Source organism: Dicentrarchus labrax, unplaced genomic scaffold (genome assembly GCF_905237075.1).
Source record: "Dicentrarchus labrax unplaced genomic scaffold, dlabrax2021, whole genome shotgun sequence".
Taxonomy (NCBI): Eukaryota; Metazoa; Chordata; class Actinopteri; family Moronidae; genus Dicentrarchus; species Dicentrarchus labrax.
The window spans coordinates 9,579,295-9,596,205 of NW_026136716.1; the positions used below are offsets into that span (position 1 = coordinate 9,579,295).

At 38.3% G+C, this 16,911-nt stretch overlaps 2 protein-coding genes and 1 long non-coding RNA gene across 6 annotated transcripts in view; 2 read left to right on the forward strand and 1 right to left on the reverse strand.

Annotated features, from left to right (window-relative positions):
* The window catches only part of LOC127378827 (transmembrane protein 163), a 28,328-nt gene extending 21,188 nt beyond the window's left edge, over positions 1–7,140 (forward strand). The window contains exon 8 of the mRNA XM_051428109.1: positions 643–7,140. Within this exon, the coding sequence (XP_051284069.1) occupies positions 643–703 (61 nt within the window). The 3' untranslated portion in view covers positions 704–7,140. The remainder of the gene's footprint in view (positions 1–642) is intronic.
* Positions 5,343–16,911, reverse strand: part of mgat5 (alpha-1,6-mannosylglycoprotein 6-beta-N-acetylglucosaminyltransferase) — a 93,387-nt gene continuing 81,818 nt past the window's right edge. For all 3 annotated transcript variants that reach the window (XM_051428090.1, XM_051428092.1, XM_051428093.1), the window contains exons 15-17: positions 15,753–15,827; positions 15,074–15,231; positions 5,343–9,278 (exon numbers count right to left, since the gene is read on the reverse strand). In XM_051428090.1, coding sequence (XP_051284050.1) covers positions 9,080–9,278; positions 15,074–15,231; positions 15,753–15,827 — 432 coding nt within the window. In that variant the 3' untranslated portion in view covers positions 5,343–9,079. The remainder of the gene's footprint in view (positions 9,279–15,073; positions 15,232–15,752; positions 15,828–16,911) is intronic.
* LOC127378831 (uncharacterized) lies at positions 9,286–14,746 on the forward strand. 2 transcript variants are annotated; one of them, XR_007888180.1, is made up of 4 exons: positions 9,286–9,383; positions 9,575–9,635; positions 12,711–12,818; positions 14,567–14,746. It is a non-coding gene; the product is annotated as an uncharacterized LOC127378831 (long non-coding RNA). The 2 variants fall into 2 exon arrangements; XR_007888179.1 differs by lacking the exon at positions 9,286–9,383 and having other exon boundaries at positions 9,529–9,635.

Here is a 16,911-nt window from a genome sequence, read left to right on the forward strand (position 1 = left end):
GAATCATTTATAAACTCACAAATGTTCAATGTGGTGGTTTTATGAGTATACAGGCCAATTATTCTGCTTCATCTTTAATCAAATCATTATCGATCATTGATAAATCAATTTTAAAGCTATATCTGTTGACTTCTGTTGACCAAGAGTTATTATTAAAGCAGTTTGGTTATAATAAGGAGGAACTAGGTTGGTTCAGTAGTGTCTCTATATGAGCAGCTCCTCTGTTTTTAATTTTAAATAACAATATAGGAAGGAACATCCAGCCAGCAGAGGTTAATTTATTGAGATTACTCCGTCTAAATCAAGCTATATCTGACCTCCAGGCTTCCATAAACAGCCATTTTACCAATTAAAATTAATCCTGAATGCAGGCAATAAACAGAACTCCTGCCCGTTCTGTAGAAACAATACTCTTCAAACAACAGATGGGTTTTTTGAATCCATCTTTCTCCTCAGCTCTCTGAAGGGAGTTTTTATCATCAGTGCTGAGATGCAGATTTTCTGCCTTGAAAAACGCCCAAAACCTAAAATTAATTCAAGCCTGTCTGCAGTGTCTCAATAAACAGATACACATATGCTTATTTCCCCCACTGTGTTGCATCAACTCTTTCTAAAAAAAACCCTCTTCTTTCTCCACCGCAGGCTGCTGCTGGACATGGTCCCACGGGTCCGTCAAACCAGGAACTACGAGCGCTTTGAGTGACGGACCACAGAGGAAAAGAAAAAAGGGGGAAGAGGAGGGTTTTTGGGAGGGATGGAAGGGGGGCTGACTAACTGACTGACAGGAGAGGGACGTTGGTTTCAGTCCCTACAGTCTCCACAGACAATCAAACTGAGTCCTCGAGGTGCCAGCAGAGGCGCCGGTGTCTGTACAGTCCTCCTATTCAAAGATCTGAACTGAGGATCCCGGCTGGAGACGGCAGTGTGGGCGGATACAATTCTTGGCACCTTTTAAGTGTTTTAAACAATTTGGTGTAAATATTATATCATTATCTGTCTTTTAACAGTGAGTGGGGCAGTCTGTTTCTTTCATTGCCTCCATATTTAAACTAGAGGGTTAAAGAGATTGAGGGAACTGTGGAGGGGAGTTAAACTTAACTCAGAGACAGAAATAACCGACAGGACGGAGAGAGGAGCTCGGACCGCAGCGTGCAGGAGACATATGGACCCCCCGAGAGTCCATAACTCTCATAACACTTTTTCCGTACAGCGAGTTGATGTACAATACCTCAGTTACACCTCATCGCCCTGTCAAAACACAGCAGTTTATTTTTCCCCATGGTTCCTAGAGGCCTTTGCTTAGCTGTGCTATAAAATGTCGCAGTACAAACTGATTGATGTAGCTGATGTAGCAGTGGAGTATTAATGGTGTTTTACCTTTTTTATGAGTAGAGAGGATATATCAGTACAAGGCCCTTTTGGCATAGGGAGCAGGTATATATATATACACACAGAGAGAGAGAGAGAGAGAGAGAGAGAGAGAGAGAGAGAGAGAGAGGCTCAGTAATGTGATTTGCTGTTTACAATATTTATCTGGACTGTTGTAGTGAGAGCAGGGAAGCCTGGAGTGGGCACTGTTTCAGCAATCTAATGCCAGCTTACAGTCCTGGAGGATAAAAAAAATCATCATTATTGGCATTCAGTCTCAAACACAGAGCCCTGACCTGACTCACCCTCCACCTCACTGAACGTCACACACAAGGAAAATGGTTCAAACTAGCTCCGTGTACTTCAGGTTGCCACCTTTTTATATTTGGGTTTTGCAGTTAATGTCATTATGCTTGCGCCATCTACTGACCAGAAGAGGTACCTGAAACACTTGTGAATATATTTGTATGTGACTCTAATACAGCTGGAAGTCTGTGGACAAACATTTACAGGTCAAAGAAAGCTTTAATACATTAGATAAAAGTTAAATCCGTGCGCACTGTCAGCACTGAGGGTCAGTAGAGATAAAAACCTTTAAGGTGCGACATTAAACATCTTTACAGTGGAGCCAAAAGCTGCAGCAACCAGTAAAAACAGGAGTTAACCCATCATTAAAAACATATATATGTGTCAGGATCAATAGAAAGGAAACGGGTGAAGCCGCTGTGCATTGTGGGTTGGAGGCTGATTAGTTGATGAGTTTCACCTGCGGCCTCCCACAGTGTCTCTGCACACACACACACACACACACCTGCACGGACTCAAAATAGGTGAGCTAGATTTTAATATTTTATTATTTTTGCCCTGTTCGGTCTCTGTTGCCTCCTCGGGGCAGTTTTATTGCGTTGTTTAATTCAGTGTGTGTGTGTGTGTGTGTGTGTGTGTGTGTGTGTGTGTGTGTGTGTGTGTGTGTGTGTGTGTGTGTGTGTGTGTGTGTGTGTGTGTGTGTGTGTGTTTAACTGAGGTTTTAGCGCTCGTCGTAGCGGTGAGTGGAAATGTTTGGGGAGTGTCACAGTGGGTTTCAGAGATAATTTCCTAATGTTTGTGTTCATTGGTTTGGAGACTATCAGTTGGTTCGGGCTTTGGTTTAAATCCTGCGGCCTTATTAGTAGAAACATATTCCGGTGTATGAACCCGTGCGGCGCACACCTGTCACCCGTAGACGGTCGATAATGAATAGCTCAGGAATGTAACCAGCAAACCTTGAAGTTACTTTGGTAACGACCGAAAAAAACTCCTCAAAAACCGTCTCACACACACGACAGACAGTGAATTAACATTGTTGTGAGTCGGTGTTTAATTCGGCGAATATTGAGCAACAAAAAAAGCTTTTATTTTATTGATAAATCGTATTTTTATAAGCTGTCCGCCTCTGATTCCCTCAGTCTTCTCCCACTAAAATAACACGACTAACCAACGGAGGCTGGTAGCGAGCTGAGCCTACAGTCTGTACTGAAATACAGTTAATCTTTATAGATTATATTGATGCCGAATTGATAATTAGGCTGTCGTAATATCACCCTCTTTATCCTGCGTTATTAGAGTTATGTGTTTATACGGACACCTAAGGAATTGTTCATTTGACGTATTTCTTAAAGGGAGTTTGGCGTAATATTTTCCTCAGGCGCAGATATTTTAATTCCGTCTAGACTACTTTGTTTATTTTGTTTCAGTGTTTTGTTGACACTAACGGCCCCAGTTTGGTTTCAGCAGTGCTGTTTAATCGATACTTGTAGTGATAATAATAAATATATCCACAGTTAGAGGCAGGCATGTACTGATGAGTAGTGGTGATTTTATGTTTAATGTTTTTTTGTCCTCTGGCCTCGTTTACCATGTCTGAAACGTTGCGTGAACTTTACGCATGCGTAGAAACCTTCCTTTACCTCACGCATCCTTTACCTCACAATTTCTCTATAAATTCCGACTTTTGCGGGAAAAACTGCGTGCGCACATTTCACCGCCCTTAAGGCAACTTTTTTGTGCGCAGCAATATTTAGAAATGAGTCCTCTGGTCATGTGATTAAGAGCCATGAATTCCTTTGAGCTCATTTTAGTGACAGAAGTTAGTTAACACTCTGTATTAGGAGCATTATCCTGGTTTCTGATTGGCTGTCTTTTGGTTCCAGTGTAATCAGCACACAAGCACCCACCAGCAATGACTGAGACTAGTGAGTGGAGAGCTCAGCCTCTGTGTGTCTGAGTGTTTTAGTCTTGGGGCTTTGTAACCTTCTAGCACGACGAGAAGCATTTGGTGCGTTTCCTCTTGTGCTGCTGCCGGATGAAGGACCCTGACTGGAGCTTATCTATAATGAACTCAGTGCTGACAGCGTGCAGGAAACCAAATGTCACTTTGTATTATGAAATATTTCATTATCATACTGTGAAGGATTCCACTTTCTGTGTACTCCTGCATGAAAGCAGAGTGAGGCCAAACTGACGATGACATTTAAATCTGTTGAACTGAGGATCATCGCGTATATTTCGAACTCTGCAGTGTTAAAGTGGTAAAATATTAGTCCCTCTTTTTCACCTTTTTACTGTTTTTGTACGTGATGCCCAATCTGTGTAACCACTGATCACGTTGGTGAAATTGGCCACATCACAAATACTGCAGTGACAGTTTTGGAGAACAGAGAAGTCAATATTTATCTTCTTGATTGTGCAGAGTCAATATGTGTCCTCTTATCTGCAGCTGCTGTTTGCTTTTGAGGCCAATATCGAATCATTCTGGTGAATAAAGTCCATTGACTTGTGGAGTAATAGTTATAATTTATGACTAAAGATGACCTTTTTTTTGTTAGCTATGTATTTCATTTAGGTCTCTTTCATCAGCTCAGCTCTTTACTTTCCTCCAGTGTGGTTGGAGCTGCAGCTCATGAGCCGAAAATGTAGACGTGAATGTGAATAGAAGCACAAAATTGAGTTTACTGAAGCACAGTGGCAACTAAACTGCTCGCAGGCGTTGAGAAGGAAGCTCTTTCCTACAGTAGGTCCTCAATATGGAAGAACAACCTTTTTAAAATAACCAAACTGACCCAACTTTCCGTCCCATCTGGGCTCATTTTTTTAGCTCCAGAGCCTTAAATCTTACTGATCAGTGTTTGTGGAGCGTGAATGTAATGATCAGGTGACTGTCAGAGATTAAAAGGGGGGCAGGAAGGGAAGGGATTGGTTCTTTTGTCAGATGTAGTCATAGGTTTTCCTCAAGTCTGTGCTTGCTGCAGTGACTGTAACTGAATGTACACACTGTGATGTGAATTTAGACGGCGCACAAATGTGTTACTGTTGATTTTATGTTTAGTCACATTTTAGGACTGTGTTTAAGTTATGAGAAGAATCAGTTTATGGAGTTTATATTTGTGCCTAAAATGTGACATTGAGCTCAGAAAAACACTTTTTGGAAGCACATCTGTTTTGTAGATGAATTGTTACCATATAGGACAGCTAGTTATTTTCTTTATTGATTCATCTCCCTATTATCTGTAATTGTTTGGTTAAAAATGTCCATCAATTTGTTTTATTTATATAATATAAAAAGTTGTAACAGTTTGTTTATAAGGTTAAAAAAAATCCTTCACTTACAAATGATCAAATATTATATAAATAATACATTTTCTTATTTACCAATTTATTTCAGCTCTATTAATTACAAATAACAAATAAACTGAAGCTGAGCTTAAAATATGAATCTGATCCTTTGCTGTTATCCATATAAAGACACGAGTGGTAGTAATTCCTCTGTAAGATCTATCTGTGCTCTACACATTGAGGCTCACATGTATCTCCATATCTGAATGACTCACTGAAACAGACTGTGGGACTCGAGCTGCTGACTGTACTTTCTGTGCCGGTGTAAATACTGAATCTGTATTACTGTGATGTAAAACAAATATTAAACCAGAGTCGGAGCCTTTTGTCACAGAAAAAAGGTTTATTTAAAAATAAAGTTATATCCCTCTTACTCGTCAAGGACTGTGGAAAAACAAAAATAAAACACAAATGTCATTGCGTTATTCACCTTTCGCTGCTCGGACCTTCAGACAAGGTTGAGATTGAAAAACAAAAGATTGAGTTTGTTTGACTGTAAGTAGCCGGTTTTCTTTTACAATGGAGACATTCAATGCTGAGGTTAACAAAGACAGATATGGTGAGGAGACCATTTTAAAGAACTGCTGCTGATGGAGCTGATTTCTCTTGAAACCAACAGTTGATAATCTGATCAATAGCATGCTAACTAACACAAAGTAAATAAGGCTTTTACTGCAACAAAACAGGTTTGACCGACTGCTCGTCCAAACAGCTGCTCACAGAAACACATCGGTGGTCTCTTGTTTAAGGACGTGTCAAAATGTTTCTTGATTTTTATTTAAAAATAATAGTTTCACTATTTGTTTAGATTTTTTTAGTTTGAACTCTGACATGTAGAAGGATGAGAGTGCAGATATTCTAGTTTTCTTATTGTCAACAAATGAAGGAAACAATGAATGTATTCTAATAACATATCATATTATTCCTTTGTGCCATAGAGCTCCATTGTTTCCATTAAAGACACATCAGTGAGCCGCAGTGTTGCTCAGGGTAACCTGTAACTTTTATACAATCAATGTTGGTATAAAGCTAATATGTACTAATCCACAGCTGAAAATAGTCCCCAACAAATTCACTATTTTCTCTTAAGTGATGTTTTGCTAAAGAGTCGAGCTTCAGGAAATTATTTAGCCTTTTGAAAACAATCTAATTATATATATTTTTGTAAGCTCTTGTAAAGATTTCTGTCTTCTGTAGTAACTAATAGTTACCACAGACAGGGTATAGAAAGTTTGTTGACAATAAAAAAAGTGATTGAATATCGTGAACTTTATCCTTTTTTCAATGAGGATAACACCACTGTAGTTTCTATCTTCTGAACCCACACCGCTGTGAGTAATTAGTTTAGAGAAATTAAACCCACTAAAGCGTACACGTGCTAGTCCAAAACATCAGTTTATACAGTTTACAGTAAGACTCTTCCTCGTTTGTTAACTAGGATAAAGAACACCAAATTCAGTGTAATCTGATTACTATAAAACATGTAAATCTGAATGAACTGACAGTTAACACTGGCGTTACCCTTTCTTACGCTGCTAAAAGTTAATCAGTAAACTTTAAACAGAATCTGAGCAACTCCAGCGAATCACAAGGTTTGAACAGATTCAATTAACTGATTTAAATTGTATTAAATTAGATAAAAGATTAAAATGATTTCAATTTAACTAAACAAAACTCAGGAAATGAGAGAGAACAGATTACTTGATCTGTTCGGTGGATTTAATTTAGGACTGAAGGCTGGAAGTTGTTTCAGGTTCACATGTTGAATAGTTTGACCTGATCTGTGACACGCTGCAGCAGAACCAAACTTAACCATGAAAAAGGCACATCATGTTCTTTGAAACACTAACTTGGCGGCAGATTACTGACTCCTTTAAAAAAAAAAAAAAAGATAAAAACAGTCTGAGCTGACACAGAGAGGAAGTACAGGTTCAGAGTTTACAAGTGTGCAACAAAATAAAACCAGCGATTGGAAATCAAAGCACAGAGTGTGTGAGGCTCCTGCTGGCTTTCACCACGATCCATGTTTGTCCACTGCTGTCCGTCTTCAAGAGACAGTGATGAGAGGACTCTTCTTCTGCAGTTAAAAACCTGTAGCTAACGTTAGCCTTTTTTTTTTTTTTTAAGAAATAAAATATCAAATCCGTTAATTGTCCAAACATTTAATATAAAATTGTGAAAGTAGGATCGGAGTTATATTAGAATGAAATTATTCTTTGTGACAATTTCTCAACAAAATGTAATTAATGTGCTTAAAAAATAGTTTTCTGTCCCAATTTGAGCTCAGAAATGGAGAAATAAAGTAACTTACTTCCCACCAACATTGCATACAATGATTATTTTCCTCCTCACATCACTGCTGGAAGCTGAACAGAAGCAGACAAAGACCCCCCCCCCCCGGTCATACACTTGAAGATAAGTACGCTTATTTTTTTATTTTATTTTTTTTAAATTACTCCTCATAAATAAAAATCTATAAAAAGGAAAAAAGCAAGAGACCCTCCTATAAATAAAAAACAAGATTTTTTTCCAGCAAAACAGAGATAAAGATCTGTGTATATAAAATAAATAAAAAAGAAACTTTAAAACCAATATGAACAATATACAGTGTTACTAATATCTTGTTAAACCTGCGAATAGATTAACGTAGTGCATTTTTTCCATTCACCACAAGAACTACGTATTTTATTTTTACCTTAATCACTTTTTTTTTATGTTCGCAAACCTGCAGGCAAATTAAAGTCCTAAATGATTATCCAAAGAAAATGAGATGTGAGGCTTTGTTGACATGTTTGTGTTGCTTAGTTTGCTTGTAGGGCTGTCTGGTGGATGTTTGTGTTGAGACTCGTGTACGTAAAAAAAGACACAGACGAACATCTCGTAAGGTTTTCATGTTTCTGTGCAGGCTTTGGGAGAACGTGTTGTTGTTGTTTTTGTTGTTGTTGTTGGGGCTTCCTAGCCCATCTAGGTGTTACCACGGCTACTGACGACGGTCTATCATCTATAACACAACGTCACGACATCCTACGACACTGCGACTCTGTACGCGACTGCTTTTAGCTACAGAGAACGACCCTCACCCCCTGTGTGGGACCAGGACCTCCATTCTCTACTGGCCTTTCGTACAAACACACGGGCTTCATCCGCTTTATAGCTTCAAATAAAATGTCATTTTCAAACGAGTAACGTAAACGTATGAAAATCGCGGGACCGACTGATCCACGACTGCACTTTCCTGTCTTTAAAGGGGGGGACGAAGACCGCTTTAAGTCTGGAGGATAAAAATCTAGATATCTACGTTACAATGTCCGCTCTCGTCCAGAAGAGAGGAACGAGTCAGTTACAGTGTAAAACTGGTTCTTCTTGAGCCTGTCTGGTTAGGCTGGGAACAGCCCCCCGTGTGTGTGTGTGTCTGTGTGTGTGTGGGGTGTGTGGGGGGGGGAATGTGGGCCCTCAGGCATGCCAGTCCAGTGCAAACCTACCAAATGAATAAACAGTTTCAGATTTGACCAGGGGAGGGGGATGTAGGGGGGAGGAGTAGAGTAGAGGAAGGTGGGGCGGCTGTCAGGAAGGGGGGCGTTTGAGTCTCCTTGGTCCCTCGCTGTCGTCATCCTGAAGACAGACAGACAGGCTGTCGCTGATATGTGCAGTCTACCAAGGTGGCAGCAGAGAACTCTTCTGCTGCAGGTTTAAAGTCTGAGACTTTTTTTTTTTATTATTTTATTTTTATTTTATTAGTTGATTCAAGTAAATTCACGCCGCTTCCGGGCCTGGCAGCGCCACCGCTGGTGAATCAGAGGGTTGATGGATGCTCGGGTCGGCTGCAGGACCGCTTCACGTCCAGCAGCTGTGGAAAACAATAAATATGATCAACGGACGCAGTCGCACAAATGTTTCTGTCCACACCGCTTCCCACGAAAAAAACAAAGTCTGGTGCGTGCGTTGTGATTGACGGCACTCATTTAACCTCCATTCAGCCACGTCCAAACCCCCCACCCAAAACCCAAATCCTCCGTCAGCATCCCCTCCCTCTCTCCTCCCATCAGCTTGTGTGTTGCTGCTATAGGCAGGTCTTGCACAGCGCCACCTGGCCCTTCATGTAGTCGCGGCAGGGGCAGATGCGTTGCAGCGAGGGGTGGGCGCCCGCGCAGCTGAACAGCAGCAGGTCAGACTGGAAGATGCAGTGGTGGCGGGACTCGCTGTAGGCTGGGACCACCGTGTCGGCACTCGACTCCACCGTCTGACAGTCCACACCAAACCTGGCAGGAAGACACAGATTAAACTCACTTTTTAAACTTTAATTTTAGACTGAATTCTCCTGCATTGATCCATTTCACCCAGCAGACAAACGGGGCCCTCCGGTGGTAATAACGTGTTACTGCAGTTTAAAGTGCTTCATCTTAAGCCACCACTCTGAATGACAACATATGAATTCAAACCTGTGGTGTGCTGCCACCCAGTGGACATGTATACATGTAATAATGTGTGTTTATACAGCTAAAAGACTTCATTACCTGCAGTACAAACACTAACTCTCTTATCATTTCTTATCCAGACTCCTGGATCTGATCACCTGACCTCCCCCGTCTACCTGGAACCTGATCCTGCAACACCAGGTAAGCTAACAACAATAAGAATAAATCAAAGTCACAGTTAAAAGCAATGTTCAAGAAATAAGTTTTTAATTGGCTTTTAAAAGTGTTCAGAGCTTGAATCTGTGTGTCCTTGCAAAGGAAAGTACATAATTATACAGTTACACTTATTCTGCATTGATACACTCTAGTGTGTTAAGATAATTTAATTAAAAGTAATATAGAATCCATGTTTTACTGTTTAGTTGTGAAAAGAGGGTCTTTTACTTTGATAGTACAAATACACGTCACATGACCAGGACATCAAATAGGTAATAAATAGCTTAATGAATTTAAATGTGGACCAAAAATATGTTTCAATTTGGGTTATACAGAGTTTTGATTATCCAATTGGGTGTGTTACTGGGATTTTATAAATTTAATTTTTGTAAATAATTTTGGTAACCTCACAACCTCAGCAGACAAAGCACCCCCTGCGATGTCCCCAGGTTGGGAACCACTGATCCAGAGGGAGTTAACTTAGAATTAAAATTAGATGTGATAAGATTTTTGTAAAATATAAAATAAATGTATTTGTTTCCATATGGTAACTATATGTCAATATATGGAAGTGATTGAGCATTAAAACCTGTTGGACAGTAAATAACTTACACAGCACAAGGTTGCTCTGAGACTGTTAACTATTGATTGCATTTAAAAAGGATAATTGTATAACAAAGACTTGTGATACCCCTCAAACAGTTTATCTAAGTTGATGACATCAAATGTAAAACACTGAGTGAGGATGATTAAAATAAATAAATATGTATTTGAGTATTTTTGATCAAGGTAATGACGTCCTTGTTATTACAGGTGTGTTAGTATACATTCAAATACCAATTGAACTAATATTAATTCAACTATTTAAGTAATGCTTTTCACTAATTATAATTTGGATTTTTTAATTTTCATAGAAATGTTTTTGGAGAAATTATTTTATGGTTACTTCCACAACTTTGGATTGTTGCCATGCCAACAATTTACCAACTATCCCATTTAAAAAAAAAATCTAATTCAAATATTTCCTTTTTATTTAGGCTTTAACTAATAAAAATACATAAACATTTTATTTTTATTTTGAAAACTCATTAGGGTTTTATACATAATAGGAAACATCAATGCTCACTTCTTCCTCACCTCCTCATTAGCATATTGTACAACTAAAATCAATAAACTAAACTTCCAGTCCTTTGTAAATGTAGTTAGGACTTATACATATTTATAAATGTGTGCATGTAGGAATGTGTTTCAGAGTTTTATTTTATTAAGTATCATGTCAGTTAAGCTAGTTAGTTAATTAACCCTTGTGTAGTCCTCCCAGGTCAAAAAAGACCCAATGACATAAGACTGTTTTCAGGACATGTAGAAAAAACTCTTTTTCACCTTTTTAAGCAAGTCAAGACCAACACATTGATATATAATTGTCAATTATATATTCAGTATTATTGGTCCTTTTCAGTTAAATATACAAAATTAGGCCTTGTTTACAAGTGGAAAATACTATTTTCAATAGTTATGGTGAAAAAATAATTTATGGGTTTGCACATATGTAAAGTTTTGGATGGCAGCAAAAAAACAATGATAAAATCACACCTGTTATCCTCCTGGGTCCAAAATGACCATTAAGAATTAATATAAACAAAACTTATCTAGTGAAACACAGAGAATGCTAAAGAGCAGGTGGGGAAGAAGTGAGCATTGATGTTTCCTATTGGCTGTCAGTCAGTAATGTAACTGTATAAAACCTGATGAGTTTTCACTGTGAACCACCAGCTCTTTGCTGACTATCCTAGCAGAAAATGTCTTCAACTATTATGGAATTTCCTACCCAAGGACACACAGCTGTGAACATTTTTAAACCACAAATGAAAACAGACTGGACAAAAGGATCTGTATCTGTAAAGAGCCAATGATTTAACAAGTTTATGGATCCATATCATATAAAAATAAACTGTCAGATCCAGTGTGTAATGTTCTGCATACTGCCTGTGGCAAATATAAATGTGTCACTACCTTTTTAGGTCTGTATTTATTCCAGTGTTTATTTATTCAGCACTGCTTTTAACTTTCACACTTTGTCTTTTACATAGTTGTTTGCTGCCTCTTTTGTTTCATTTGCTTACTTGCACTTGTTTTAATTTATTCTGTTGCTTCACTTTATTATGAAGCACTTTGAGCTACACCTGCTGTATAAACTATTATGGTCTGTTTTGATCTGAACAATCAGCCACAGCTAGAGGTAGAACTGTCTTCTGTACAGTTCTCTTTATTGTGGGATTGAAACTTATTTTAGACAATTCAATAGTCATATTTTCCCCCTGAATGAACCAACATTTAAGAGGCTCTATTAGCAGAAATTAATATATTAAGTGTTTTCAATATCTTTAAATGAGCTTCAGATGCTGTGAGTCTTATACTATCTATCTGAGCTCATCAAAGTCTTTAAGCCTTTTAAACCACACAGTTTGAACACTGACCCATCAAAATCCCTGTCCCACCTGCTTCATTTGCATATAACCTTACTAGTTAACATGCAAATGAAGCAGGCGGGACAAGGATTTCGATGGGTCAGTGTTCAAACTGTTTGAGTGCCTGCTCTGAATTTCGATTATTTTATGACATAAGAGACTTTATCAGCTTGCTATGACTAAAATTTTATGTTTAAGTGTTGATTCATTAGGGCATAAAACTGTATAGAAGACAGTTTTCCAGTTCTACCTCTGGCTGTGGCTGATTGTTCAGATCAAAACAGACCATATTAATAGTAATAAAACTTTATTTATATAGCAAAGCTTACAATTTTAAAAAAGCAACAAGCAAATGAAACAAGAGGCAGCAAACAACAAGAACAAACTATGTAAAAGTTAAAAGCAATGCAGAAAAATACAGAACATTACACACTGGCTCTGAGTTTATTTTTCTATATGGAGCCATAAACTTGTTATATCATTGGCTCTTTACACATACCTTGTGGAGGAAAATGTCTGATATCAAGGATATGTAACAAAGCTTTTATTATTAATGTATTTAATGTTATAGAATCTACATTGTCTATTTCAGCTGTGGAGGCCGAGGAGTGAAGCACAGGACTGCTGTCAACAAACAGTTGGGAAAGGTTACGGCGACTGCATCACATTCATAACACAAGAGAAAACATTGGATTAAAAGGTCCAGTGTTAATGAAAAATAATTACTTTAGACACATTATTTTAGTCAGACAAATTTATCCAACACTAGTTACTAACACTCCTGTCCACCAGAGGGCAGCGTTCCTGTAAGCTGCACTTAGTTGACAGGAGTTAGAAGTAAACATTAACAGAGCCTCATTACAGTAGTTAATAATGATCTAAACTGTTAGATTATAAATCAGTAAATCAAGGTGATATGTTTGGATGTGCTGTGGTTGCAGTATTTTCAGGTAAGACCACAGTAATTAGTTACAGCCTAAAGTAGTGGAACAGTAACACTGGTACTGAAGACGTCATTTTGCAGAATAGTTTAAGTGTTGTACTTTTTGTGTTTGTTAGTTTTCTAGTGTGCTTTGGTAATGTAAGTACATGTGTTCAAGTTACTGGATGTACAGATATAATATTTGAACTAATCTGTAGATAACGCTACAATATTTGCCTCTGAAATGCAGTGTAGAAGTATAAATGGAAATACTCAATTTGAATTTTATCTGTCAATCATTTGAAAAATACAACAATGTACTGAAAATAAAAGGAAAAGTTTTCAGTTTTCTTTAAATTTCGATATTTTGATATTGGAGGTCTTATCTCTTCAGTATCAGACTTTTGGCCTTCATGTGGTGTGTGTGGACAGATGACAGCATAACAAAGAAGACGAGGACCCTCTGTTGCCTTCAGGGAACGTAGGTACTACAAGAAGTATGACTCAACACTTTCTATACTCCATATTCACATGATTGGCAATGACAAAGTTACATTTAACAAGTTTTAAACTGCAGTCTAAGAGCAACGTTAGCTATTTTGTGAGTAGATAATTTAAATTGTTTTTTTAGGTTGGGAATTTACAAGCCAGACAAGGCTCTGTCTCTACGTTGGAGAACCTTGTTAATTCCCAAACTAATAACGGGGACATGTATACAATTTAACTGTTACAAATGTTATCTACTCAAATAATGGATAATAAATAACATTGCTCTTAGACTTTAAAACTAGTTGCTAAATGTAACTGTCACTACCAATCACGTGAATATGGACTATAGAAAGTGTTGAGTCATACTTCTCGCAGTACCTACGTTCCCTGAAGGCAACAGAGGGTCCTCGTCTTCTTTGTTAGGCTGTCATCTGTCCACACACACCAAATGAAGGCCAAAACCTCAGATATCAAAATATTGTAAAAAATTAATTCAAAAGAACTCCTGAATTGAATCTGAATATTTAAACTGAAAACTTTTCAACACAGATCAAATTCAAGGAGCTTTTCATTTTTCAATTTTATGCACATTTATACTTCTACACCACATTTCAGAGGCAAATACTGTAGTGTTTTAATCATTAGTCCAATTAACTATTGGCCCAGATTTGGCCGTATTATCTGTACATCCAGTAACTTAGATTACCAAACCACACTAGAAAACTAACAATGTTCAAACACACATAAAAAGTAGAACGTTGAGTAACACGTTACTGTTCCACTACTTAAGCTGTAACTAATTGTTTTAAAACAATACAAATACTGAAATTAGAGTGTCATTACTGTGGTGTTACCTGAAAATACTGCAAACACAGCACATCTGAACGTATCACCTTGATTTACAATCTAACATGACAGCTCAAATAATTTATTAACAACTGTGGCAAAGATCAGTTAAGGTTTACTTCTAACTCCACCTGTCAACTAAGACAAGAAGTGCAATCAAAATTAATTGTTCTATTTTTCTGAATTAACAGGATGTGGACGCATACAGGGCTCTGTGTCACCTGTCCTTCAACCCCCACCAAACGCCATGTGGACACAGGAGAACAGCCAAGAACAGGCACTGGGCTGTGGACCTGTGAAGCCCAATGTTATTCTACAACTGTGGTTTCAGTGAGAGACAGACCCACGTCCAATACACTCTTTGTCACTGATGCGGGTCCCATCTTTCACCAGGCGCACCCCTGATGGTGACTTCCAGCAGGCTCCAGAGGGAGGGATACCCACTCGCCACAGGAAGTCACTGTTAGGGGTGCGCCTGGCAAGAGACGGGACCACAGCAGATCATAATAATGCATTGCAGTGAGAAGACGGAATGAGTGTATTAAACAGATCTGTCTCTCACTGTTAAGAAAATAAACTACAATATTTACATACTTTTAACTTGTGTTTTGTTTAAATTATCCAAAAGTCTATTTTTCCTTGTTTTAAAGAAGCTGAGGTGGAGTCAGGGAGCATATACAGGAGTGTGTGTGTCTCACCTGGCCAGGTCCTTGTCCTTGTTGAGGTGTTGGAAGAAGGAGGGCTCACAGATGAGGTGCTCCTCCTGACACACCTGCTTGCAGGAGCGTCCAGGCTCAGCTAGCTTGACCTGCAGGGCAGTGAGGGGTGGCCACATCACCTGACCGTGGCAGAAGTCCTGAGGACATAACGCAATGTCACACAGTGGAAACACAAAACAACTGCAAAGGCTCAAACAAACAAACTAGCTACAGGGACATTAAACTTACAAATCCCACGTGTGCTAACAAGATAAGAAATCATGTTACTGACCTAAAGGAATTATGTATAGGTTTTTGTTTTTTTCTTGGAAAGCTCACATTCTATTTAGATTATATATCATCCACTAAATTGAAGAAATGTATTTAAAAACATACCTCACGAAATCCATTAATATATAATCTTTAGGGATATTGAAATTATTTAGTTTACTATATAAAACTAGTAATATAATTAAGTCAAATTCCCTTTTTTACTATAGCTGTAATTTACAAATCTTGTATCAGATTATTGGTTTAGTTAAAAAAGTTTTTACAGTCCTACAGCAGAACATCTTAATTTGACACAGGGACAGGTTTATTAATCTATAATAGTGATTCAATAAAAGCTGACATTTTGGGCTTTAGGTTTATGCAGAGCTAATACATCTACAGGCAGTACCTGGTTCTCAATGAAGGCGTTGACTCTCTGCAGCATCCCCTCACAGGTGAACTCATAGGGCAGGTAGGGTTCAATCTAATCACACAAACACAAGGCACAACATCAGGACACTCTGCATCAGCTTGTCTCACTGTATATGTGTGTCTGTTCTCTGCACCGCTGTCGACCTCCGCAGACTTTTTTCGCAGAGGAAAACTTCAAGCAGAGAGGAACAACAACTAAACCTTTGTTGCAGCACCAAGTCACTCGCTGCTTTCCCTGTTTCTTTGTGTACGGGGAGGAAGATGAGGAGGAGTGGGAGGGTGTGTGAGCCAAGCCGGAGCCTGGTAGGCTGCGGCTCGCTACGGATCACAAAGCATATGAGGCTCTGCAGGCCTGTTCAGTGAACAAAGCCATTGTTCCGACTCGCTCAGCAGGGCACAAACACAACACAAGGTCCTGAACCCGGACTTTAAATATGCATGGGCCTGGACGTGAAGACGCAACAGGATCTTTCTCTCTTTCCCCAGCGCTTTCACTGATCCTCTGCTGAGTTTCCACCCGAGCATCTTTGTCAACATCTGATTTCAATTAACTGTAATTTTTCTAGCAAAAGGGACGAAAGTTTCCTAGTTTCAACTTCTCAGCTGTGAATATTTTGGGTTTTTCACATTTTATAGCCAACAATGAACCAATTAATTAAAGTGTGTAATGATATATAAAGTGAGTACATATGTAAATAAATACATGTGGCTGGCCACGGTGACTTTTTGGACTTTTAACATTAACACGATTCTTTACGTGATTACTCTATATCCTTTTCATTTAACATCATCTTTTTTACTTAGTTTTCTAACGCAGTAATATGACGGTATTCCTTTTCTTCTTTTCCTTTACCATTTACATGATGTTTTAAAAAAATTGTCTAATAAAGTATTTGCAATTTTTTCTTAATTAAGCAACAATTTAAAAAAAATAATGTGAATGTGCCAACTTGCGCTCTGTGCCGTTTTATTGACCAAACAATTAATCAAAGATTAGTCGATGATGAAAATAATTGCAGCCCTTACATTATTGTTGTGTGTCCTTATTTAGTGCAATAAAGAAAAATTAGGATATTAAATAAGAAAATAGGACACTTTCAACTAATTGAAAAAGAAAGAAAAGATAATTTAGTTGT